The following is a 27,925-nucleotide window of genomic DNA, read 5'->3' as shown; positions in this document are numbered from 1 at the left end:
CGCCTGGGTGGCTCAGATGGTTAAGCGTCTGCCTTCGGCTCAGGTCATGGTCCCGGGGTCCTGGGATCGAGTCCCACATCGGGCTCCCTGCTCCTTGGGAGCCTGCTTCTCCCTCTGCTTCTCTCTCTCTCTCTCTCTCTCCCTCTCTCCCTCTCTCCCTCTCTCCCTCTCTCCCTCCCTCCCTCCCTCCCTCCCTCCCTCCCTCCCTCTCCCCCCCCCCCGTCTCATGAATAAATAAATAAAATCTTTTAAAAAAATAAATAAATAAAATAAAGTTGTGGCATCTTGTCTCATGGTGAATATGGACAAAACCACATTGTCGAACTTAAACTACACCATCCAACTAAACAGAAAACACATGTTCCTTCTCTCTAAAGCACTACTCTGCCCAGTACGTAAACCAGAAACTTTAGTCATCTTATTTTGTTTCCTTTAGTAATCCTTCTAGTTTTTAATACCTGTTCTTTTTTTATATTTGTCTCCTCTGCTGCCTAGTTCAGTCTAATCTATTCAACATAAAAATGTCCATCAGTTTTCTTTTCTTTCTTTTTTTTTTTTTTAAAGATTTTATTTATTTGACAGAGACACAGTGAGAGAGGGAACACAAGCAGGGGGAGTGGGAGAGGGAGAAGCAGGCTTCCCACCGAGCAGGGAGCCCCCCGGGATCATGACCTAAGCCGCCAAAGGCAGACGCTTAACAACTGAGCCACCCAGGCGCCCCCATCAGTTTTCTTCTTAAACTGTTTGGATCATACTACTCTTGCTCAAAATTCACGGATGTGAATAAAGTTCATTCTCCTGAGCATAGTTTCCAGGACTTCCATGACGTAGCCCAGCCATGTTTTCCTGTTTTGTCCCTCAGCTATGTGTTTTACCTTTCTATATTACTCACTCTTTCTCCCTCAGTATACTGTGTATTTTCAAGGCACTGCTTTTGTTCCTATTACAAACATGGATGAAAGCACACACTTTGCTCATTTTCAGTGGTCTGTCAAACTGCTGCTCATCCTCTCAAGACTGTTCCAGTGCCTCCTTCCAAAAAGCTTACCTGGTTTCTCTCAATTGTAAGGAATTACTCTTATCTCAAAAGTTCCACAGCTCTTTGCACCTTTATGACAGTACTCATTTCGTTTTGCCCTGAAGTCATTGTTTTTCTTCTGCCTGCACTACTTGGTTGTAAGCCTCTTGAAAAATAGTGCCATGTCACATTTGTCTATACGTTCTACATATTGCTTGGCCAATGGTCTGAAATATTGAATAAGCTATGGATTTTAGAATAGAATAAAGAAATACTATTTTAAGTATTAATTTTTCTTGTATATAATTGCACTCAATATCTTAGTTCTACTTTTGTACTGTTTCTGTAATTTTATACGCATAGCATAAATTTTTCTTTCCTCTTTTGGCAGAAGTATTCCCCTTGGGTCAGAAAACTGGGGTTCGGGGGGAGGCTTTTTTTTCTTTTGAAAAAGAGAATTCTCACATGTTTGACCTTAACCTGGCCTAAGTAGTCATTATTGCTTTATTTTTTTCAAAAATCCAAACTTTGGAAAGACTTTTTATTTTTATTTATTTAAAAAAAATTTTTTTAAAGATTTTATTTATTTGACAGAGATACAGCAAGAGAGGGAACATAAGCAGGGGGAGTGGGAGAGGGAGAAGCAGGCTCCCCGCTGAGCAGGGAGCCCAATGCGGGGCTCAATCCCAGGACCCTGGGATCATGACCTGAGCCAAAGACAGACGCTAAACGACTGAGCTACCCAGGCACCCCATATTTTTTAAATTTTTTTTAAGATTTTTATTTGTCAGAGAGAGAGAGAGGGAGGGAGCATGAGCAAGGAGAGCAGGAGAGGGAGAAGCAGGCTCCCCACTGAGCAAGGAGTCCAACGTGGGACTCTATCCCAGGACTCTGGGATCATGACCTGAGCCAAAGGCAGACGCTTCACCGATTGAGCCATCCAGGTGCCCCTGGAAAGACTGTTTTTAAATCTCATTTCATAGGGTTTTTTTTTCCTTTTTCTTTGCAATACGTGTTTGTTATAGAAAAATGAGAAAACGCAAATAAACCTTTTCATTCATTTTATTTTTTAAGGCTATTCAGGGTTGATACAGTTGGAACAAACTTTCCAACAAGATAGAATTAAATTAACTTAATGGTTAATAATTTGTTGAGAAGATATTCTTCTTGTTATATTATTTATGTTGTTTGGTGTGGCTACTGTTTTATTTGCATAGCACAATTGAAGATAATGGAAATATATTGTTGGAGTTCTTAATATGTATTATATGTATTTTCTCCTGCTACTGTAAGAATGTTTCTGTATTTAAATTGAGATAATGACTTAATGAATTTCCCAATAAGAAAAACTTTTAAGTAAAATGTGAACTTTTCTCAGTTATTAAATGTGATTTCTCCCCTTCTCATTAACACAGCTCTCAAGAGGCAGAATTTATATAATAATCCTTTCAACTCCATGAGTTACGCAAGTCCTTACAGTCCGAATGCAAGTAGCCCATACAGCAGTGGTTTCAATTCTCCATCCTCAACCCCAGTGCGACCTCCTATAGTCAAACAGCTAATACTTCCTGGAAATTCAGGTAAGGAGAAAATGAAATGGAATAATTAAGGAATTTACTGCCCTACCTCAAAAAAGTATGGAATTATCAGTTGTTCAAGTTCTTTTATTTATGAAACTTTTAAGTGGTTAGAGAAAATATCAGTGAGGAGCACCAGGTGCTATTCTAGGCACCAGGGATACAGATAAACCAGGTTACCTCCATAAAGTTTTCTTAAGCATGTACCTAAAAGTTTGTATATATTGCTTGATTAGATTAACAAGCTTTTGATTCTTTTAAACAGTAGATGTTTGCTGAATAGCTTGATTGGGTTGTACAAGCTAAAAATAAGAGTTCTTTTTTTAAAATAGCGTTTTCCTTTTACTTTTTTTTTTAAGGATTTTATTTGTCAGAGTGAGAGAGAGAGAGCGCGCACGCACGCGCGCGCGCACAAGCAGGGGGGAGGGGTAGAGGCAGAGGGAGAAGCAGGCTCCCCACTGAGCAAGGAGCCTGGTGTGGGGCTCTGTCCCAAGACCCTGGAATCATGACCTGAACTGAAGACAGCCACTTAACCAACTGAGCCACCTAGGCATCCCTAAAATTAAGAACTCTTATTTTCACTTATTTTGTTAAACAATTTAAGCTTTATTTAATAAGCTTTGATATTGCACTTAACTAATAATATAAGGCCGTATGTGAATGTGCCGACAGAGCGGAGCCCTAAATGATAGGGGAGGGATAGACTGCTGTACTCAGAGAAAGAATGTTTGCTGTGGTTCTGACTGAGATGTTACTTTGTAACTTACTATTCTTCAGAATTCACTCACTGGTTAACTCTTACTGCTGCTATCTTTATGGCTAATTCCTTAAAAATTAAGGTTATTGTTAACCACCTCAAATTTTTGACCTGTATATTCCCTAGTCTAATGATTTTTTTGACCCTGCTGTTTGCTTTGTACATAAGTTGTTACTCGCTATTTATTTCACCCATGACTGTATACTAAAAAATATTTGTTTAATATAAAGAATTTTATTTGGCCACTGTTTGAGCCTGACCTTGTATTACTTTCCCTATCATATGTACTGTGTTCTTCTTGATGGTATAAACATTAACTATTTTGCTTTTCTTATATTCCTTTCATGTTGGAGCTAACTTTTCTCTTTCTTTTCAAGTTTTTATTTAAATTCTAGTTAGTTAACATATATGGTAAAGTTGGTTTCAGGTGTAGAATTTAGGGATTCATCAGTTACATATAACACTCAGTGAAAATTGACTTTTACGGTAAAGAATTCTGGGAAACAAGCATTTCAGATAAATCTGTATTAGAAATATTAGTGACAGTGTTGGGATTTTATGCTTCACCAGAAGTTGTTGATCTGATGAAAGCATTTCCTTAGAAATAGGTTAGACTCTTGGTTATGTATATCCTTTATTCCTCTGACCTGTCTTCTATCCCCTTTTTGTTTTGAGTGATTAAATGCTTTTTGTAATCTGGTTATTTTCTTTACTCCATCTTTGTGCTTCACTACTAAACTTCAGAGGACTCTTTGGATCCCCATTACTAGTTTGTCAAAGGAATTTTGTAAACATGGCATAATGTAGGAAAAATGAGCCTAGTGTTCTTTTTTTGGTTTGTTCCTAAATCTCTAAGGAATCTTGATTTTCCTCAAATTATAGTTTTCTTGCTTAGGAAAAGTAGATGCTTTTATTCAGGGAAAAAGATGATGGTGTTTGCTAATGACTGTATTTGAGAGGAGAAAACCCATCATAAATTGATCTGTTTATGAGCAGTTTAACTGGCTATCTTCTAAAAGCTGGAATCCTCTAACATGTGTAGACACCACCTGCTTGCCAAGCACTGTGGTAAAAGCTTAATTGTTTCATAAGAGGATAGATAATTTATGGTTAAAATGAAAATGTTTTGTTTTTATGCCATAACATATGAAGGAGTCCCTAGAGTCTTCTTTATTCTTTTTTTTTTTAAGATTTTTTTTTAAGTAATCTCTTCACCCAACGTGGGGCTCAAATTTACAGCTCTGAGATCAAGAGTCACACATTTCACCGCTCAGCCAGCCAGGCACCCCATTCATCTTTATTCTTAATAAGGTCAACTTTTAATTTCAATATTTGGGAATTTTTTAAACAGAGAAGGCAGAATAATGGTGAACTGAAGCAGAGATTTAATATCAATTAGAACAGATGTTTATTCAGTTTTTGTTTCACCAAAGTTCAAATCTTTTTTTTTTAAGGTAATTTCAAAAGTTCATCAGACAGAAATCCTCCACTCAGCCCTCAGTCCTCTATAGACAGTGAGTTAAGTGCTTCAGAATTAGATGAAGATTCAATTGGATCCAATTATAAGCTAAATGATGTAACTGATGTACAGATTCTGGCTCGGATGCAGGAAGAAAGTAAGTATTTTAATTGTTAAAGTTGAGGTCTAGTTGAGGTATAATTTTGTTGGGGTTATTAAATAGGTCTTAAGATGTTGTGGAATAGTAATAGAAATGTTGAAATTTCAGAGGCTTATTCAACATATAGACTTGCTTGTTCATCAACTTATTTTCAGAGTTCATTTTACATAGAAAAGTTTGTTGTGTGAGGAGCAAAGAAAGGCAGGTAATACTCTACTTCAATGACTGGTAACCATACCCTGCATGTTACTTTGCTCAGGAACTCTCTAGAGTAGTTATTACTCTATTACTTTGTGTTTTCTTATTCTAGACCAGCGTTTCTCAACCTTTTTCCATTATTAGCCCCCCAAAGAACCTTTTCAGACTTCTTTTTTTTCCTTTTTTGCCTACCATCTCCCACCATGACATTTTAATATCACAGATACACCCTGCATCTCTTTATGTACAATGAAGACCACAAATTATTATGATATCTAAGATTTTTTTCATACCCCAAGAACCAGTTATCCCCCCTTTCAGGGCATATATCATCACTCTCAGAATATATGGTATAGACTACAAAAAAAAGACCTTTAAGAGAAAATTGGAATTATGACATTAAATGAGGTAAAGCATATGATATTGCTTTGGTTCAGAGTGGTCCTTGCAACTTTTTAGGTCACATACACCTTTGAGAATCTAATAAAAATTATATCCCTTGCCATCCCCAAAACGCACATATGCACAAAATCTTTCATACTATTTTAAGGGTTCATGGATGCCCTGGCTCTCATTATAAGATGGTGGTAAGAGTATTATTGTTGCCTATACATTTCTTTTTTTTTTTTTTTAAGATTTTATTTATTTATTTGTCAGAGAGAGCACAAGCTGGGGAGTGGCAGGCAGAGCAGGCAGAGGGAGAAGCAGGCCCCCCGCCGAGCAAGGAGCCTGATGCGGGACTCGATCCCAGGACCCCAGGACCACCCGAGCCAAAGGCAAACACTTAACTGACTTAGCCACCCAGGCGTCCACATACATTTCTTTTTAACGCAAATTACAATTCATTCTTATTTATTATATAGTTGCACTTTTCACATTTGTGTATAAAATATTTGAAAAAATATTTCAGCACACAAAATGTGGGTATATAAAGATGAGGAATGAAAAGAGTAAGTGAAAATAATCAGGCTAAAAAAATCACAGTGTCATTCTCAGGAGGTCATAAAAAGATTCTCAACCTGAAGAAACAGCAAAACTTGAATCTGTGAAGTACCCTCACCTAATTATAATGATAATGGTACATATTTTAAAAAGGCTTTTAGAAAGGATGGGATTGTTTTATATATTTAGTAAAGTATTATGGTTTGCCTATACATTTTATCGTAAGATACTACAAGCTTAACTGTGAAGTAAGCAGTCTCTCTAAAGTGACCCCCTTAACCTTTACAATGAAAAGATTCTTGAGGCGCACCTTTCAGAGTGTTGAAGTTGGCTGAGGGTAATGGAGCATTGCTGTAATTTAGTTGAAATACTTTCTGCTTTAGGCCCTTTTATATAAATATATAGTTTTATTAGCTGTAACATTTATTAAGAAACTGCAGAATGTTATTCTGCTGATTCATTTCCCATTTTTACACAACTTCTCATAGAAAAATAGAAAGATTTGGTGCTTGCTTTATTTATCTTAAGCCCTAGAAACTAATAATATGGTACCCTTTTCTTATGTAATTATGTATAACTCCTCATTGAGACTGTGCTATTGTCAGCTAGTGAGGGACTAGTTATTGTCAGGGATGTGAAAGAATAAAGAATGCTTCCTCACTATAACTTAGAGTTAATTCTCTCATTTCTTCTTTGAACTCTGACTTTTTAGACCCCAGGATTTTGTTAGAAACTCAACCAGCTATTTGCTGTCACTTTCATACTGTGTTTTGGTAACAAGTAAAAAAAAATTTTAGCCTTACTTTATTTTTTTTTTTAAGATTTTATTTTCGTTTATTTGACAGAGAGAGAGAGAGACACCACAAGCAGGGGGAGGGGCAGAGGGAGAGAGAGAAGCAGGCTCCCCACTGAGTGGGGAGCCCGATGCAGGGCTCAATCCCAGGACCCTGGGATCATGACCTGAGCCGAAGGCAGACGCTTAACCAACTGAGCCACCTAGGCTCCCCTTAGCCTTACTTTAATCATTCTTTTTAAGCCATCCACATGCACAAATATTTTTTTCTAGTGAATAAAAAAAAAAATGCTAAAAATATGTCTGATACTTCCTTCAAAATGCTTATTTGTTTTTTTTTAAGTGAATGATACTTGTTTTAAAGTATTGTTTCTTCAGTTTTTTTGTTTTTTAACGGAAATGTAGAATTACAGATTTTGGCTGTTGTCTGGTTAAGCCCCTTATTTTTAATATTAAAAACAGACAATCCTATAGAGATTGTTGCTTCCTTAGGATCCCCCTAGTACTGGAGGGCCTGCTTTGGGATCTGTGTTTTTCTTTATGAAACAGTCCGCTGGCTTTTGTTAGGTGACTTTAATGCTGTGTTTGCTGGAACGAGACACTATGTAACTTGTCAGTTACTAGTGAAACTTGTAACTTGACTGAAGGACCAGATAGGCCCAAGGAATCTGTAGTTTTATAGATACCCTCGTGTGATTCTCACCCACTACTTTGGGTATCGATAGCACTTTTGTGTATGAGTAACCATCTTAAAGTTTAAATACTACTCTATGATAGTAGAGCTTTTTTTTTTTTTTAAAGATTTTATTTATTTGACAGAGACACAGCGAGAGAGGGAACAGAAGCAAGGGGAGCGGGAGAGGGAGAAACGGGCTTCCCGTGGAGCAGGGAGCCTGATGCGGGCCTCGATCCCAGGACCCTTCGACCATGACCTGAGCCGAAGGCAGATGCTTAGCGACAAAGACACCCAGGCGCCCAGTAATAGAGATCATTTAAACTAGATTGTCCATAGTTAGCAGGACTTGCTCAAAATATTAGCTAAATCCTGTACTTTTCTTGAATAGTAATTTTTTCTTCACTGAATATACATCATTTGTTTTTGTTTTTGTTCCAGAAGTTTTTATACTGTTTGAAGGGCCTAAGGTTCCGTGGGTGTTTCTGGAGGTGTCAAGATACATAGGGGACTCCTTTGAAAATTTGTACTTGATGGCTTAGAATTTAAGCTTGTTTTACTGAAGTCTCTTGGATGAAGCAATTGAAATTCGTTCATGCCCAAGTATTGAACTCTTGAGGGTAGGATAGAAGTTTCCTTCATCGATAACATCAGTTTGAAGAAATTAGTATCCAGGGAGTTTATTTATCCACTGGTGTATTCTTTTCGTTGGTTGCACAGTAATTGTTTTCCCTCAATGTTTCTTAAATGTTGATCTCAAATTTCAATTATTGTCTTTAGGAGTAGAAATATTTTTAAGTTTATGGTTTCTCCCTCTAGTATAGATTTCAGATTCAAGAAGAAAATGTTGGATTGGGCAAAAGTTTATAGAATTTCATTCACTTTAAAAATAATCTTTTAAATGTTTTAGGCATCATTATATGGGATGATACCTAAGATGGTTCAAGCGGAAAGGGAATTTTCCTTTACACTTTATACCCTGTTTGAATTTCTCAATGATACTCTTTTGTTTTTAAACTTCAAAAATATTTAAATGTTTAAAATACCTAAAGAAATGAAATAACGCATTCATTATTGTCAGGTCTCCGTCAAGAGTATGCAGCCACCACATCTCGGCGCAGTTCTGGTTCATCTTGCAATTCTACAAGACGGGGTACTTTTAGTGATCAGGAACTTGATGCGCAAAGTTTAGATGATGAAGATGACAATATGCATCATGCAGTATACCCTGCTGTTAACAGGTTTTCACCATCACCACGCAATTCACCTCGACCATCACCTAAGCAGTCACCCAGAAATTCACCTCGTTCACGATCTCCTGCTCGGGGAATAGAATATAGTAGAGTGTCCCCACAGCCTATGATTAGCCGCTTACAACAACCTCGCCTTTCACTTCAAGGTCATCCCACAGATTTACAGACAAGCAGTGTCAAAAATGAAGGTAATTAGAATGTTTCTGGAAAAACAATTGTCCTTCATATTTCAATATGAAAGTAACACAATTCTTACTAAGGTTTTATATTTCAGATAAGTAGATCAAGAATTTAGTCAGTTTACTGTTTTATTACTAATCAATACACAAATAAAGGAGAAAGTGAATTATACTTGATTATGTTAGTGTTGCTTTGTCCTCATGAAGTGATCTGTATGTGGGTTTTGATTTAATTAATTTATAGTTCATTTAAAGGTTCTACCCATTTATAGAACCTCGGTTGAGTTGTTTATTTTTATAAGACATATACTTCCTGTTAACTCTTCTAAAATATGCTGAATGCTTAAATAAAGAATTTGATTTGTGAATGCCAATTAATATTTTAACTCTTTCTTCAACTAAAAGAATGGTTTGATTTTTTTTTCATTAAATTCTGTTGTTAGAAAAACTGAGACGCAGTCTTCCAAACCTGTCCCGAACATCTAGTACACAAGTTGACTCAGTGAAAAGCAGCAGAAGTGACTCAAATTTTCAAGTGCCAAATGGAGGAATACCTCGCATGCAACCTCAGGCTTCAGCCAGTAAGTATTGTTTATGTATCAGTTATTTAAAGGAAAGTGAAAATTATAGGTAGTAATTTTGTGCAGAATAGCTGTATTAAACCCTATCTGTAGTAAAATGTAGTGATTATTCGTTGCTATAAGATAATAGCTATATTAAAATTCAAATTTTGTTCCTATAAGTTATAAAATTTAAATTTTGTTCCACTTGTGTCAGTACTTGTATGAAATTTTGGTCTCTCCAGAATTTTAAAATAAGCAAAGTCTACTGGCTAAATATATATATGTGCTCTTAAAAATATACATACTTGTGTGTGTGTGTATATATATATATATATATTCCTTAAAAACCCATACCTTATATATCTGTATATACATACCTTATGTATACATAGGTATAGAGATATATTCCTTAAAAATCTACACATTAAAAATAACAAGATTTTTGTGGGAAATAGTCCTGGAACAGACAACTTAAAACCCAAGCAGCTTTCTTACTAGAACATTAATAAAAAGCAATAATGATCCTGCAAAAAATACTAGCATAATCAAAAACATGTTAAATTTTCAGTGACTTAAATACTCCAGCAAACATAAAACTTCACTAAAAAAAAAGTTGAAGGTAATTTGATGGAAAGGAAGAGCTGAGTCTGTTGAATGAAGGAGACATATGCAACAGAAACAAAGATGAGAAAGAATCATGAGGAAGGAACTTCTAAGACAGAGTAGCCAAACTGAGCCAAGAAGTGATATGGAAATAGATGGATACTGTGTACTTTAGTGTACAAGGTGATTAAAAAAGAATTGAACACTTTCCAAAGAATATTACTTATTAACTACAGTAGATAAGAGCATGTAATCAAACCAGTTTTAAACTATCACAGTTATTTCTATAATTTTAGAAATGCTCCATATGCATGTCTTGTATCCCACAACTCACATCAGTCTTGTGGTCTGACTGACTCAGTTCCTTTGTAGCATATTATGTCACTGGTTGAAGTGGTGGCTGTGATGTGTTCCTTCATTTCCTCAAGGCTATGAAGAAGTTGCACAAACATGAGGTTATTGATTGTTTATTTATATAACTTGCTTATAGAATAATACAACTTCGAAAGCATTCGATTGTTTTTTAATTCCCTTACACTCTTCCTTGGCTCTGTTGTGTTTAGCTGACCTTGTGTATTTTGTGTTAAGCTGTTGTTACTTGGTGACAAGTAACTTTTGACAAGTCAAAAGTAAACAGGCCCAGGAAAAAATACATTGGAACCCAAATGATTTTTGTGATAACACTGATATATTTTCCTTATTTTCTAGTTGTATATGATATTATTTATATTACAGAAACTCATTTTGCTGTACCATACATACATAATCCTGTTTAATCCTCAGAAAAATTCTATGAAGTAGGTACAGTTATTAACACATTTTGCAAATTAGGAAATAGCTTTGAATGGTTGAATAACTTATCTTTGATCATATAGCTTATGGGTGGCAAGTTAGGATTCACACCTATGTTGATTGTGCTCAAGAATCCAAGTCCACCTAGAGAGATTTGTCACATTTATGGTTTAGAACTAGGATTTAAAAATAATCCAGAAATACTATTTTTTTCCTAAGATGAACCATAAAATTTAAAGCACTGTGGAAAATTATTACATAGTGATTTGTGTACTTCATTTATTCAGCTGGATGTGTGCACATGTTTTTGAACCAAATTAAATTTTAAACTTAGTATTCCAGGTCTTGCAGACTATGTAATAAGTAAGAGTGCCATTATGATACTTATATGGTGTACTCATAAATGGTATAGAAAATAGGGAATCACAAAACTTTAAAAAGTTACAATTTGAACTCTTAAGTTCTATCAAAATGATGAATGATAACTTTTGTGCCTTTAAGTCTGCAAATTAAGTTAATTTGACGCTTGAGGACAATATGTTTCTGGTTTTTTTCCTCCCTTGGTATATTTGCCTGAAACAAAAAGCAATGCACAATGTTAATACAACAGGAAAGAAAATTTTATATCATTAAGGAGATTAAGCAATAAAAATCATGCATATTATAAAGTACACTTTTATAACCTATGCACAGATAACCCAAAACATCATTTGTATTTGTGCTTTTGAATTGTTAAGTTCGGAATTTCTCAAAACTTTACATGATTATATCTCCAGAGACAGCTTCCCTGCTCTTTGTTAAAACTAACTATATCTATATTCTCTTTACTTTTATTCAGTAAATTCTCAGTACCAACTCTTTACCCAGGGTTGTTCTCTCATGCCCTCATGTATGTTCTTTGTTTGAACTATTCTAGCACCTCAAAGCTGTATGGAAATGAAATAAATTCTTCACAAAAATAGAAGAAAATAGAAAAGGTTGAGAACCTAGGATAAAAATGTTAATAGAAAAATATACTGATCATGTCTTAAACTTTGTGATAATTATTTGCCTTCCCTAGTGGTAGAATTACCATTGTAATTACCTGCTGATTCCCTAGAATTGTTTTCTGTAGGTGAATTATTTTTTCTTTTTACCTATAAATTGATAATTAAAGAAAATATATAGGGAAAAATAATGAGATTCTGAACACTAATTTACTTTTAAGTAGAAAATATGCATGTAGTTTCATAGTGGTATTTCAATATTTGAACAGGTATAAGCAAAAGAGAAAGCAAGGTACCATCCTTTTTTTTTTTTTCAATTGCATATAGTTGTTTATTTTTATACATGAAGCTATAATGAAGCTTATTTACAATTAAAATGCCACACTTATTTTAGTGTAAAATCACATTAGTCACAAAAATATTTTTGGAAAATAGTAAATCCAGAATTTTATCAAATTTAAGACAAGTTTATAAAAATATTTTAAAGCCTTTTGTTTAAAATTAGCATATTTTGTAACATCTATTTTTCTTAATTTTGCATATATCTTTGATCAATAGAAATGTATGTATGTGTTTTTTTAATTACTGTGTGTATATATACTGTTTTCATAATAGCCTTTTTAGTTTGATATAGAATTATTTATAAATATTATAATAGCAAGTCTTACACATTTTATACATGAATTAGTATTTTTTATTTTTTGTATAAACCGGTTAGTATAATAGATGTTGCATTTTGTTATCCTTTAAAGTTTTTATTTTTCCAGCCCTTAAGTGGTAAAGCTTTGGTTCTTACTTGCTGGTTTGCATGAACCTAACTTTGCAAGGTTGCTGTTATTTCCACTTACGGGACCACTTCTTTTGCCTTCTTATGCCAATCACTGTTTTTATATGCTTATTTGCTGTGGCTGCATTATTGTGGATGCTGGCATTCAAATATGAATATTATGAGAGTTCTAATATATTTTAATTTTTATAGCTATTACCAATTTCCAACTTTTATATTTGAAATGTAACTTAAAAAGCTTAAGAAAACCAGAGCATTGGAGAGGTCATGGATATATGTCATTTTCTCAGTTTCTCCATTTAAAGGAAGAAATGTTTGTCAGGAACAGAGTTTTTCAAAAGACTAGTGCCTTGCTAAGACTACTAGAGTAGAGGTTCAGTAGGAAATTTAGTTTCCAGAAAGATACGGGAATTATTGGTTCAGAAATAAGAAAAGGGAGAAAAACCCAAGACAACCTGCTGGTTTAAAAAAATTAAAGTAATACTCAAACTCTGGTTAGTATTTTTAAATGTTTACTTTCACATGAATTATCTCATTTGAACCTCACAACAACCCATTTCTTATTTTTATAGAGAGGAAGCAGAGATCCATATGTATTATATGTGCAATGGCATATAACTAGAAAAGTGCAAAACCAAACCAAATTACTCCCTCCTCCCCACCCCTCTTTGAGTCCCCTGTTTTCCTCCCAATAATTTTTTGATTACATCATGCTGACCTAACTGCAAATGAGTAGGCATCTTGGAAAATATTTGTGGGTGACTCTGTTGGAGCATTATTGAACTATAAATACTTTGTGAATTACCACAAAAGAGTAAAATAATCCAGTGTAATATTTATCCACTTACTTACATTTAGTCAAATGGAAGAATATTTTTGTGTAATATTTATCCACTTACTCACATTTAGTCAAACGGAAGAATATTTTTGCGTAGGATACAAAGTATTCCCCCAGAGAAAAGGTATATATGGTCAATATTCTACTCCGGGCTTCTTACTGAAGAGGGAGTGTCGAAGGCAGTTGTCAGCTTATGCATAACCAGCCTGCCCTGAGGCTCATGGGGAAGGAATTCTCATCCAGATTTCGCTTGGAATCAAACATTAGAAGATTACACTTGAATTTTACATAATTATGAAACATAAATTCAAAGAAATAAATCATGATAAATCTCTGTAATGGGCTGATGTAAGAATGAATGGAATACTTGTAGAATTTCTTTTTAAGAATGAGTGCAATGATGGGTCAATTTAATTGCAAAGAGATTTTATAAATGTAGTTTTTCTGACACCTGTAAATTTTTAATTGAATACATCTGGAATGGATACCCAGCATCTGTATTTTTTAGAAGTGTCTCACCTGATTCTAGGGTATATTCAAGTTTGAGAAACACTAGATTAGACCTCTACTCCAGAGGATCTTGAATGCTTAGTTCAGATCTCTGGATTTTATCCAGTGATCAGTCACTCATGTCTCCTTTGTTATTCAACAGATATTTATTGGGTATATGTTTTGTTCTAGGCACTGGGATTATAAATATAAATGAGACAGCACGTGCCCTTCAATAGCAGGGAGTGATTGGCAGGAACTTCTGTGGGAACAGAAGAGAGGCATTAAACTCAGCAATGTGAAGAGGTTTTCAGGAAAGATACTGAAGATATCTCTCCACTAACTCAGGAGAAGCTTATGAGACCACATGAAGACAGACAGGTTTACCTAACAGTGGAATTGGTAATGAAGTCTTAAAAGTAGCACCCTGATTATAGTGGTTTTGTATGACCAGAGTGTAGGATGCAGTGATGAAGGATGAGAGAGATACGTAGGGCACAGATTGGGAGTTTTTTAATATATTAAGGAATTTGGACTTCATCCTTTAAGTGTGGAGAGCCATGGTAGACTTCTAATCAATGTTACTTCTTAGAAAATCCATTCTGGTAGCAATATGAAGAATGGATTAAAGTTGGAGAGAGTAGAAACCATTTAAAAGCCTTTTGTATAATCATGGCAAGAAATGAATATCTGAACAAAGGCACTGGTGCAGGAGGTGATGAGATCTGGATGAATTTTTAAAAATGAAGTAGAAGATACGTGACTTGGTAACACTGAGAAGATGGGAGGTGGAGAGAAAGGAGTGAAAGGTGACTCTGAATGAGAATTGGTAGCAATGAAAGTTTCAGAACAAAATGTCATTTCAGAGTTAGGGGGAACGGGACATTTTACTTAGCAGTAATTAACATTCTTTTATAGTGGCTTATGCTTACTTAGTATTTGGGACCTGGAGATTATTTTAACATCTCCCCATATGACAAAATTATATTCAATAATAATGAAATAGAATGAGTTATAATAATAATGGCTGGAGAAAATGCAGACAATGAGGAATATGCTTTTACTGAGCATTATTTTACAACTGTCAGTAAAAAATAATATCAACATTACAGTACAAAAAAGATACTTTTAAATCATTTTTTATAAAAAAGGAAAATATGTTTGTACATATTGGTTTGTCACAGTAATAAATATTATAGCTTTAGTTTCTGGAAATTTGTCAATAACTTCTTCAGAATTGATCTTTGCATATTGAAGCTCAAGACACAGTATAGCCAGATTTATCAATTTCTCTTCAGTCATGTTGACTGAAGAATAGTCTTCAATTTTTAAATCTGAAAAGGTTTTTTTTTCCCCCTACAAAGCAACTGTTATACAAGTAAGGAAATATTCAACATAATGATAAGTTTGACAGAAATTCATAAAATTCCATTTTACAATAAATTTCAAAAATTGTCGTCTTATCCATATCTTAGTTCCTTTGGGGATCAAATCTAATGATTTTTAAATGTCTTCACAGCTGAAAAAATTTAATACTCAGTCACATATAATGACAATTGAAGTAACTCACGTTCTGTTTCATTGACTTTATAATCACTGTACCATCATTGTTTATTTCTAAGGTGTGTAAATATAGGAATATATTATTATACCATAGGGGTTGGAGGCACATAGTGTGCTAATAAGTAAGCTTGATTTCACATCTCTGTGAACTCTGGAAAGAAGTGTGTAGCTGAATCCCCCTATGTTAGGGGAGACCATATAACTGGGAGTTCTCCTGATGATTTTTCATGTGAAATGCAATGTACATTAAAAGATAAGTATTAAAATATGTTCATTTAAGGCTTTCATATATGCTATCAAGAGGCAACAGTACCTGCAGCAGTTGTTTATAACTTAGGCTGACAAACTGTTTTCTAAAGGGAGGAGCATTTTATCGCCAACATTGATTATTAATCTGGGACATGATGATAATAAAAAAAACAGACCAAACTGGTTTTATTTTTGTTCTGAATTCCTTACAGACCATTCACTCACTGCCTGCACTGGACTGGGAGGGGGAGGTATTGGGAGGGGGGACAGCACTTCCACTAGCCTTCCCCTGATGCACATGAATAAAGTGGAAGGATTGGATGTAGGGAAACCCAAAAGGACACTGTTCTAATCCAAAAATAGGGTGATGAAGGTCTGAATTAGGTATTTAGGGGACAATAGGGATGTAAAGGAAGAGATCAACAGAACTGCAGGGATGACTAAATGGAATTAAAGAAAACTTTGAGCCAGAATGACTTGGAAAATGGTGGTGTATGTTTAACGAAAATACGGAGGCATTTGGGATTGGTTTATGGAGGAAGACATTAACCTAAATAATGGTAGCATGAGAGAATAATATTTTTATTGTACCATCTTTGCTTTTCATGGTGGGGTCTTGCTAATTTGGAATTATGTAAATATCAAGAGAGAAACCAGGGAAACCATGAGTATTTTTAAACACCTAACACACTGAATTCTATTATTGTAGAAAAATTTGGAAACTTTCCGTTTACTACACTTTATCATTTAAAAAATGATTTAGTCTTTAGAAGACTCATCAAGAGTGATAATTCAAATAAAACTTTAGTTTTCTTGAGTAATACACCACTATGTTGTATCTTACGAAAATCACTAATTTCATTCTGTCAGATTTATCAGATTTGTTGTATTAGACAAATTTAGCGTATACTGCCTGATTCTATTTACAATCTGATTCTTCAGATTACCATTGCATAGTTTTTACTTGTTATGGATGCTTTTGTTGTGACCCATGAAACTTGAGAGATAAAGTCTGGAGTTATCATAGCTATAAATTTAAATAGGCCCTTTCCAAAACAGATTATAGATGATATTTGATATTTGATGTTAGGCCCTCACTAAAAAAATTTTAATGGTTAATAGGTATTGTGGATTGCCAGCATACATACAGATAGTTACCTTTGGCCCTCATTTCTCTATTCCAATCACAGTGGCCTACTTCCTGTTCTTCAGATATACTAGGCACACTCTTACCCCAGGTCCTCTACCATTGCTTTTCCGTCTGTCTACAGTGCTTTCCCCAGATATCTGTCTGGCTTACTTCCTCTCTTCCTTCAGATCTTTGTGCAAATGTCATCTCAGGGAAATCTTTCCTGATCACCCTATTTGTAATTGCAATTTAAATCTCCCCATTTCCTGTCTCCCTTCCCTACTTAGTTTTCTCCTTAGCAGCTATCACTGTCTATTTGACTCTTTATTTCCCTTTTCCATTCAGAATGTTAGTTCCATGAAAGTAGGAATTTTATCCACCTACTTGGCTACTGAAGAAATCCACTATACCTAAAACAGTACCTGAAATAAAGTAGATAATTAACTATTTGAAAGAATGAAAAAAAGCAGCAGTGAATAAGTAAATGAATGACACTGTAAATGGTTGAAAGCATGTATGAATAAATATGCAAATGGAGAATATTCAATGATGATAGGATCCTCTATTTCTGTGGGATAGGTATGAGGTAATTATAAAATTTATTTATTTATTTATTTGGGGGGGGTTGAAGAAGTTTTTAGTAGTCTTCCTGGCAATATTTAAGCTGAATTGGAATATATTTAGCTACGTAATGTGTGGAGTAAAATTGGAAGTCAAATACATTTATTACTCTTTAAAAATATTTACTATCAGACAGTGAGGAAACAATAGCTTTTTAAAAGCATTGATATAGTTAAGCAATAGAGCAAAGGAGAAATTCTCCTTAATTCTCTTTGATGATATTATCAAGTATTCCTTTGTCAATCTGATGATTGTTTGAATGCTGGCCAGATTTATGGTTGTGGGATCTCTCTCTCTCTGTCTCTCTCCCCCTCTCTCATATAAATCCTAGAAGTCCAACTTCTCAATCAGTAGAGTGACATTTTAGAACCGCTTAAATAGGTGACTATACAGGTAGGTGTGGGTCTTTTCAGTTCAAACTATAGTGAGCTTTAACTGTGGATGGCTCTGAGCTGCTGCTTACACGCCAGCTTTGAGAGTTTCGTTGCAGTTAATAGATTAGGAGTTTTGAAGAAAGCTTAGAACTCCTCATTGATCACTTTAAGAAGCAGATGCTCTGACTCCTCCAACCCTGTCAACCCCAACACATAGTGTGCATCCCCCCCACACACACACCCCATCCACCACATATAATATGTGCACAGCACAGGTATATTGCTACCCAAAGTCCAAAGTACAAATTAGTTTTATGCTACAGCAAGATGATGTTGAAAAAAAGCCATTGGGTTTTTACTCCCTTGAGGACCTGCCTGGTTCTGAGTTTTCTTCTCCTTTTTGAGTATGGAGATTACTGTTCTATGTTAGGGCAATTCATCTAACAATAACTGCTTTGCCAAAGTCTGCTTTTTTGCGTTGAACAGGTACTATTATTTTATTCTATACTGTGTGCTTGTGTTCATCACTTTTACTTACTTAGCTTTATATTCTTTGCATCCTGTAGCATGTTTGCTGGTGGTTTGTTTTCTCTTTGATATTTTGATTAGTTTACGTATTGTAGATTTTTCTCATCTATAAGAAACTATTTCTGAAAGTATGCACTTTGCACTAAGATTTCCATCCCTTTTCCTTTCCGACTTATTGCACTAAGCATCACTTTCAGATTCCTCTGCTTCTAGGTTTCTAACATATTTTCACCTTATGGTTTCTGTTCCTTGATAAATTTTCAAGTATGTATTAAAATATTCAAGTTTACAGAAGCTATAGCCTGTATCTTGTCCTTCCCGGCAAATATTACAGTTCCTTATTTTTCAACAGCTTCGCAAAGGCTGAAAAATTTGCCTCGTACTTCCCTCAAAGCCAAACAGTTGCTTCCAACTTCATCTACAAAAAGAGGTAACTACAGCCTCTTATTAAGTTTTAAATTTCAGCAAATAATCTAATAGTTAAATCTCATACCTTTTGGTATACTGAGTCATTGATGTCTGTAGGGCACGTTTTAGTCTTTTTTATTTTTTTACATAAAGTAATGTGGATTCATTCTCTCTTGGATAAATCTGGAAGAAACTTATTTTCTGCAGAGGTATGTATTGGATTGCTCTTCTGAAAGGAATAAATGATATGTAGCATTTTCTATTAGAGAATTTATCATTTTTCTTACCAACCTAAAACTGAAGGTCATTGTTTTAACTTAATGTAGATGAATGTAGTGCTTTAAAATGAATCAAATGCCAGACATTTTGTATGTAAATTTTTTTCTTCTGACTTTTGAGTTTTGGATTTACTTATCTGTAGGATGAAATGGGAATGCTTTCATGTTAGAAGTTGATAAACATTAAATCACAAGTTGTTGTGGTTAACGGGTAATGTTTAGACTATTTAAGGGAGTGGTATCTTTTTTAAGACCTGAGAGTTAAAGTATTTGGAGGTTGGACACCAAAGCTATCATATTGGTTTGAAGAGATTAGATGTATGGGCAGCTAGAAAGAAGTAGAATTGGGGAAAATACCATGGAATTGGGTAGGACCAGCAGTAATAAGAATGAATAGAAGCCTCAGAGGAAGTGGGACATAACAAATATAAGCAATGAAGAAAAATACTTCCCCTGTCCGGGACATGTAGATTTCCTGACAGTTTCAGAACTCAGTAAATAACAAAGATATATGAGGAGGATAAAGTATTAAAGGACATTATGTGGGAAGAGGAGGTTTGAGGTTTGATTGTCGAAGAAAAAGATTTGGTTAATCTGGATACAAAAGCACTGAAATACGTATTTTAGCAAGTTCGTTAATGTGTAAATGTTTTAGCAAAGATTTGGTGGATTAAATATGATTTAAAGAAATAGTTTTAGATAATAGAATCTGAAGGAAAGAGAATAGTCAAATGGAAATGTTGGATGTGTAAATGTTTGTGTTTTGAATACCAGAAATTGATCATAGCCCTCCAATACAAATGTCTTTTGGTGCTACTGTCTGAAATAAGAACGGATAGGGGTGCCTAGGTAGCTCAGTTGGTTAGGTGTCTGCCTTTGGCTCTAGTCATGTTCTCAGGGTCCTGGGATCGAGCCCTGAACCCTGTGTCGGGCTCCCCACTCAGTGGGGAGTCTGCTTCTTCCTCTCCTTCTGTACCCCTCCCAATAAATCCATAAAATCTTTAAAAAAAAAAAAAGACTGAATAGTATATGTTCTTTTGATAGAGAAGAAGGTGACTTACTAGGAATTATTATAGAAAGGGTCTTACAGAAATTATTTGAGGACCATAGGCTTCTTTTTTTTGAGACTTCTAGATATTTTTTGAGTACTTGAGAGGTAGTGAAAACAGGAACATGAAGAGATTGTGGTGTCTAAAACAGGGCAAGAGATTACTGTATCATAATAAAACATAGGATTTTAAGTTTATATAAATTTTATTTGTATGTCTCTCTAAGCTGCTTCATAATTTTTTGGGGGATCAGGTAGGTTTAAATAATTTTAAATATTTACTTAAGGATTTTTTGCTCTTTATTAGGTTAAGAAGATACAACTTCTGCCTGGTTGGTTTTTTTGTTTTGGGGCTCTTTTTGGTTTTTTGCTGATGGAAGTTACATATTTTTGTGATTGAGCCACTAAACTCCCACCCTCCATGATAAAATGACAGGAAAAACCAATCTTATAATTCCTCGTACCTCTAGTTGTCTAGTTGACTTAGTAAAGGGAAAGAAGTTTGTATGTTTGTGTGTTGGGTTTTGTTGTTTTGTTTCTTTTTGTTTAATCTCTTTTTTAACTTAATCCAGACTCATATTTTTTTGATTGGTATTGTGATTTGGGGATGATTGTTTTACACTACTAGAAGTTCTGAACCAAAATAAAAAATTCTGAACCAATTGAAAAATGGACACAGATATACAATAGGATTTAAAATAATTAGGTTAGGGGTGCCTGACTGGCTCAGTCAGTAGAGCATGTGATTCTTTTTTTTTTTTTTTAGATTTTATTTATTTATTTTGACAAAAAGAGACACAGCGAGAGAGGGAACACAAGCAGGGGGAGTGGGAGAGGGAGAACAGGCTTCCCACGGAACAGGGTGCCCGATGCAGGGCTGGATCCCAGGACCCTGGGATCATGACCTGAGCCAAAGGCAGATGCTTAATGACTGAGCCATCCAGGTGCCCCAGAGCATGTGATTCTTAATCTTGGGGTGTTGAGTTCTAGCCCCATGTTCAGCGTCAAGCCTACTTTAAAAAAAAATAAAAATAAAATATTAGGTTAATTACTGGTAAAGTTGAATCAGAGAATACGTCTTGGATCTAAGGCCAAATGGATTTTCTAATTTCCCTTCATATCTAGACTTTGAAAGAGAGAGGTCTGCACTGGACTTGGGGATTCTCTGTTGTTAGGGATATGAGGCAGATGAGATTCAGATACCATGTGTTCATAGGTACCTTTGGCTCTTTAAACCTGGACTAGAGAAAAATGGGACTGGTTAGCAAATTGTCACATAAATCAATTGTCCCATCCTGGGGATGAACCTGTAACATCTTAGAAAGTTGGCGTACTTGTTTTAAGGACTCAAAGGATCATGGGAAGAGGGAGAAGGTGGTTCCCTTAACAATTGGAAATAGGACACTTATGATTTTATTTATTTTTTTAGAGAGTGCACATGAGTGGGGCAGGGGGAGGCGCAGAGGGAAAGAATCTTACACAGGCTCCATGCTCAGTACAGAGCCCAAAATAGGGCTCCATCTCATGACCCTGATCTTGTGACTTGAGCCAAAATTAAGAGTCAGGTGCTTAACCACTCAGGCACCCCAGTCACTTAGATTTTAATTGCATTTAGTAGTAGCTGAAGTTTGAAGATGGGAAGGGAAGTAAGAACTGTGTTGCCTGTCACAAAGGGACACACCATAAACATCTGTGGAACGAACACAGTCATGCCACTAACTCAAGGCTGGACACATTCCTCTTTGCGTTTTCTTCTTGCAGGGTTTTTTTTGTTTGTTTCTTCAGCCCATCCTTCTCTTTGAAGAAAATAAAATCCATTGTGTATTGTTAAGGCTTCGTTCATAGGCGTGACTACTTAAACTGCTCTGACAAAGAGATACTCATTCCTATTTGTTGGGAACTCAGTGAAGGGGAGGTAAACAAAGTAGAGACGTCACCAAGTCATGGAAAAAATGACTACTTAGAAAAAGTGAATGTGTAGATCAGGACAAATTAAAATGTAGAAACATACTTTAGAAGGAAAGAGGCAGCAACTTAGGATGAGTTAGCGATGGTAGTTTTCCAGTACTGCTTTAATTCATTATATTTTGAATATTCATATAAGGTGAGGTAAACATTTATAAGAGGCCATATTGATAGGAGTTTAAAATGCTGTTTGATATCAGACTATCTGAAAATGGAGAACCTACGAATTTTGCTGTTACCTTTGATCCAAAATTCAAAATTTCTTATATTTGCTTTTCATTAACAAGTATTTATTGAATCTGTATCATAAACAAGATACACTCATTACACGCCCCCCCCCACCCACGTCTAGTCCCTCTTTACTTTTTCTTCTACTAATAGTTGTGGTCAAAGCCAGCCTCTGCCATATGGAGTTTTTAGATACAGTTAAAATGATAGGAGTTGCTCCCTTTCCCATGATTTTATTATATAAAATTGAGAGAATCGGAAAGGAGAGGGCACAGGGTTCTCTCCAAACATACAAATACCTATTAGCCATTTCATGCTATTTTTGGAATGATAATTGAATAGATTCTACTTACATTTAGAGTTGATAAGTCTTTTGTGATTTTCCAAGATCTTTTTCTTCTTTAGTTACATCTTGACTACATCTATTAATTTCTTTTGCAGATAAAATCCTAGATCAAAATTTTCTCTCTCTGAAATTTGTGCCTTTATTTTTCTGATTAAAAACTGATTGCATTTTAGAAAAACTTAGAGCTAGAATGGCTTCAAAGATCACCTAATTTCAGTTAACCTCATTTTATTCTTTTTCCTTCCCAAGTTTATACATAAGGCATAAATGCTGCTACCATTAGAGGAAACACTTTTTCTAATAGTAAAACTATAGCTTAGTGCACTTCTTTACTTTCTGGTTTTCCCTCAAGTTATCCATTAACCTTGTTAAAATATTTCTTTCCATATTCTGAGATTGTAGAACTTTTCAATTTGTCCTTTCATATACTCTAGTGCATTTTTCTAAGAATTTAGGATTAATTTAAAAGGATTTCTAATTTATAAATCTGTTTAAACTTTGTTATTTTAAAATATAACACAAATTCAGAAAACCATATAATACATAGTTTAATGAATTCTTGTAAGGCAACCCCTTAGTGACCACCATTCATATCAGGAGACTATAACTTGCTACTTCGGAAACTACCTGTCTGCTTCCAAACACAGTCCTCTCTTGACCCACTCCCCCAGAGTAACCATTCTTCTGAATTTTTATAGCAATCACTTCCTTACTTCTTTGTATGATTTGTATCATTCAAGAAATGAAACTGTAGTTCTGCCACTTTAATATGTGTCTTTTTACGTTACTCTTGATTTATAGTTTTCTTCCAACTCTTTACTCCCCCTTGTTAGGTTTGTTTGAAGAAACCACCAGATCATTTGCCCTATAGATGTGGATGTAGATCCACAGGCTGGATCTTGCTGATATCTTTTCCACACTGTCATTTAGTAGATTTCCTGTATTTCCCATAAATTGGTAATTGGATCTAGATGCTTAACTGGATTCAGTTTTGCTATTTTGGGCAAGACTACTTAGGTGGTGGTGCTGCTTTAGCCACAAGTGCACAAGGCAAGATTACCTCTTTTCTTGATATTATCAGTCATTGATGGTTAATGCCTGTATCCTTATTTTTCTTAAATATCTATCATTATGAACTTACAGGTTCAAACATTTTTTATGTATTTTGATTCATTCTGGATATTTTCAGAGCTTTGTTGGAAGGTTCTTCAAGTTGGCCCTCAAGTCTTTTTGACAGGTCTTTTGGCCCTAGAAGTCTGATAAATTCTTGCTAACTGGTATGACAAGATAGGCACATCTTGTACATTTCCTGCCACAGAACTGGATTTAGTCATTTCTCCAAAAAGTCCTGATTTCCTTTGATAGGAAATGGTATTTCAAAACCAAAATCTTGAGTTTTTAGCTCTATTAATTGCTATTGGATTGGCCATTGTTTCTAGGTTTTTTAGTTACTAGAGTTAGTAAATATATGTGTTGATCCATGTCTGTGTATTTTTTAATATTGAATGCCTTAATGAGATCATGCTGATACCTCCTATTCACATTCAGGGCTTCAGGGTAATTATGTAATCTCTTAACTTACACCAGTATCTCCTTTATCTTGCTCTGAGACTTCTGTCTCTCACCAACAGATAGAATTTTTATTTTAATATTTTATTTATTTATTTGACAGAGAGACAGCGAGAGAGGGAACACAAGCAGGGGGAGTGGGAGAGGGAGAAGCAGGCTTCCTGCCGAGCAGGGAGCCCGAGGCGGGGCTCGATCCCAGGACCCTGGGACCGTGACCTGAGCCAAAGGCAGATGCTTAATGACTGAGCCACCCAGGCGCCCCAACAGATAGAATTAAAATATCATTTAACAGTTTATTTTATCCCATATTACACACAAAATCTGGAGAAAACATTAGCATAATACCATACAAGGTGGCTACTGAAAATTGTTTAAAAGAACCTTTTGCATATGCTCACTCCTTTTTTTTTTAAACAGTTACACTGCTTAAAAATATCCATTATCAGCTTAAAGAGTTGTTTGTACTCTTTTATTTAGTCTTAGTTCTACATTTAAATATGTATTTAATGGTTACCGTTAGTCTGTACATTATTGTCTCACCAACCATTTTTCTTGTCTGAAGCTCATTCTCTAGTAGATTCCTTAAAAAAGGAGTTGTAGGAGCAGTATCCATTCCCTCCATTTTGGTGTGTTGATGACAGTTTGCCCTTTTTTTTTTTTTAAAGGTTTTATTTATTTATTTCAGAGAGAGAGAGAATGAGAGACAGAAAGCACGAGGGAGAAGGGGGTCAGAGGGAGAAGCAGACTCCCCGCCGAGCAGGGAGCCCGATGTGGGACTCGATCCCGGGACTCCAGGATCATGACCTGAGCCGAAGGCAGTCGCTTAACCAACTGAGCCACCCAGGCGCCCCAGTTTGCCCTTTTTATATTTGAAATTCATTAGCTAGTTATGAAATCTTTGGCTCATACTTTCTTTCCTTGAGTGTCTTAAATATATTACTCCATTTTTGTCAGGACTAAAAAGTTATTTCTCTTACATTCATTTGGTTTTTATCTGAATGTCCATTGGATGTTTTCTTTTCCTTTAAAGTTTAATCATTTATTTTTTAAAAAGATTTATTTATTTATTTTAGAGGGAGAGTGAGCAAGTGAAGGGAAGGCAAAGGGAGAGAGAGAAGCAGACTTCCGCTAAGTGTGGAGTCCGATGCAGGGCACGATCCCAGAACCCCAAGATCATGGCCTGAGCCAAAATCACGAGTTGACCACTTAACCAGCTGAGCCACCCAGGCACCCCTAAAGTTCAATACTTTATAAGAATATATCTTAATGTTGGTCATTTTGAATTGATTTCCCCAGATAGGCGTGTATTCTTTCAATATGGAATTTCACATACTTTAAAATTTCAAATTCTTTTGAATTATGGTTTTTAGTATTCTGTTCTCTTGCTTTGGCTTTCTTTTTTGTAGGAACTCCTGTTGTACATATGTTGGATGTTCTTTGCCTGTCTTCTCTATCTGTTGCCTTCCCTTGAATCCTTTTCCATCTCTCTTCATTTCTTCTTGTTCTATAAAAGTTTCTTTTCATTGTCTATTTCTCTTAAAGCATTATCTATCATGCGTGTGACTCTTGTGTTCTTTCTACCTTAGGATGATTTATGTCCAGTTCTTTTCTGTTCCATCACCTCATTTTTTAATGTTTCCTATTCTGATTTATGATGTTCTTTCATATCTTTTGTCATTTTCTTAAATACTTTTAGAATTTGAAATATTTGATTAAAATTTTCATCTTTTGCGTGTGTGTACATGGTGGACATGATTTCTGGCAAGGTTGTACCATTAATAGAAATGTTATTCTGCTCCTTTCTTTTTTTAATAGTAACTTCATGTGGGATTTGGCTCAGTTCTTTTCTGTTGCCCATTTTTCTTTGGAATTGGTTTTTTAAACATTTAGAAAGGGACCTTGATTTAAGATTTTCTACTTTTATGTCTCTAGAGATCCCTCTTCTGTTGTTTTGGGAAACTGTTAAAAAATATGGCTGCTTATTTTTTGAGATTTCTTACCTTTGCTCCTGTTCCCTACTTATAAAATTCATCCTTTTGGGGCACCTGGGTGGCTCAGTCAGTTAAGCAGCTGCCTTCCACATAGGTCATGATTTCAGGGTCCTGGGATTGAGCTCCACATCAGGCTCTCTGCTCAGCGGGGAGCCTGCTTTTCCCTCTCCCTCTACTGCTTGTGCTCTCTTACTTGCTCACTGTCTCTCTCAAATGAATAAGGAAAATCTTTAAAATAAATAAATAAAATTCATCCTTTTAAAGTGTACAAGTCTATTTCTTAGTATATTTACGGAGCTGAGCAATTATTTTGACTTTAGAGGTTTTCATCACCCCCAAGAAATATCATACCCATTTCCCACTCCTTCCAGCCCCTGGCAACCACTAATTTTTCTGTCTCTGGTTTTACCTGTGCCTCTGCCATTTCATGTAAATATAATATGTGATCTTTGTGACTGGCTTAGCATAAGGTTTCCAAAGTTCATCATATTACAGCATATATTAGTACTTTGTTCCGTTTTATTGTGATACATATTCAATGTATGGATATACCAAATTTCATTTATCCATTTCTCAGTTTGAACATTTGAGTTGTTTCCACTTTTTGCCTATTTTGAAAATGCTAATGCTGCAAGTATTTGCCAGCAGTTTATTTATTCATATCTTATTTATTCATATCTATCAATCTTTGTATGTAAGGAAGAAAAACTATAGTAAAGCCAATTCCCAGGGGTGTCTTCTGCCTCTTACGTTTAATAAATCTTCTCATGATAACTGTGTGCTTATAAAAATAATGGTAAGTCATGTATAGTAATGGAAGAAGAAATCAAAGGCTTCTATGCCTCGTAAATTCTTTTTGTGTGTGATTACTTGTCAGCCTTCACAAGTTTAATAGGCCTTGGTATCATGTCTTAGGAAACCTGCCTAGGATAGTAGCTCCACAAACATACGTTCTAAGTCTAGTTGAAAATAAAAATAGTGAAAATAACATTTTAATTTCTACTCCCAGAGGTGTTTCTCTTTTAGTTCCCAGTAAAGAACACCAATCTGGGAATGAGGAGATGTGGGTTCAACTTCTGACTTATTTGCTCAGTTGATCTCTGTGGTTGTGACAAGTTATCTTCTCCACACAGTGAAAAGGTGGGAACAGATAGTCACTAGTAACTCTTGTAGCAAGGATTCTTTGACCCAATAATGAGAGAATCCTATTTACTTCATCTCTGCAGTCTTTAATAACCAGAACTTATTTTTAAGTCTTTATTATGTCAGTAACCTCTTACTATCCTTGATGATGCATAGACCACTGAGTAACTGGGATGATGTAAGGGAGAGTTTAACAAGTATTTTTGTTTTTAATCTTTGTTAAATAATTGGATGGCATATCTATTTTAATAAATGTTTTTCTCCCCATTAGTAATAGTGGCCAGTGTTTGGGAATGTGTATATTTTTATTGTAAACTATATATTTGATATTTACATATTTTTAGCAATTATCCAATTAATGGAATTTATAGTTTAGACATATCACTGTGAAGACAACCATTTGGAGTATCTATGTTTT

At 35.1% G+C, this 27,925-nt stretch overlaps 1 protein-coding gene across 2 annotated transcripts in view; it reads left to right on the top strand.

Moving 5' to 3' along the window:
• The window catches only part of SLAIN2 (SLAIN family member 2), an 81,106-nt gene that overhangs the window by 39,288 nt on the left and 13,893 nt on the right, over positions 1-27,925 (top strand). Inside the window, exons 3-7 of one of the 2 annotated variants that reach the window (XM_028100672.2) lie at positions 2,434-2,598; positions 4,807-4,968; positions 8,659-9,018; positions 9,453-9,590; positions 18,884-18,961. In XM_028100672.2, coding sequence (XP_027956473.1) covers positions 2,434-2,598; positions 4,807-4,968; positions 8,659-9,018; positions 9,453-9,590; positions 18,884-18,961 — 903 coding nt within the window. The remainder of the gene's footprint in view (positions 1-2,433; positions 2,599-4,806; positions 4,969-8,658; positions 9,019-9,452; positions 9,591-18,883; positions 18,962-27,925) is intronic. The other variant, XM_028100673.2, reaches the window with a different exon arrangement.

This window comes from Eumetopias jubatus, unplaced genomic scaffold (assembly GCF_037043125.1).
Source record: "Eumetopias jubatus isolate StellerSeaLion01/CBP00866 unplaced genomic scaffold, mEumJub1_p1.0 scaffold_2, whole genome shotgun sequence".
Taxonomy (NCBI): domain Eukaryota; kingdom Metazoa; phylum Chordata; class Mammalia; order Carnivora; family Otariidae; genus Eumetopias; species Eumetopias jubatus.
Note: the sequence above shows the minus strand (reverse complement) of the source record. Positions and strands in the feature narration are given on the sequence as shown.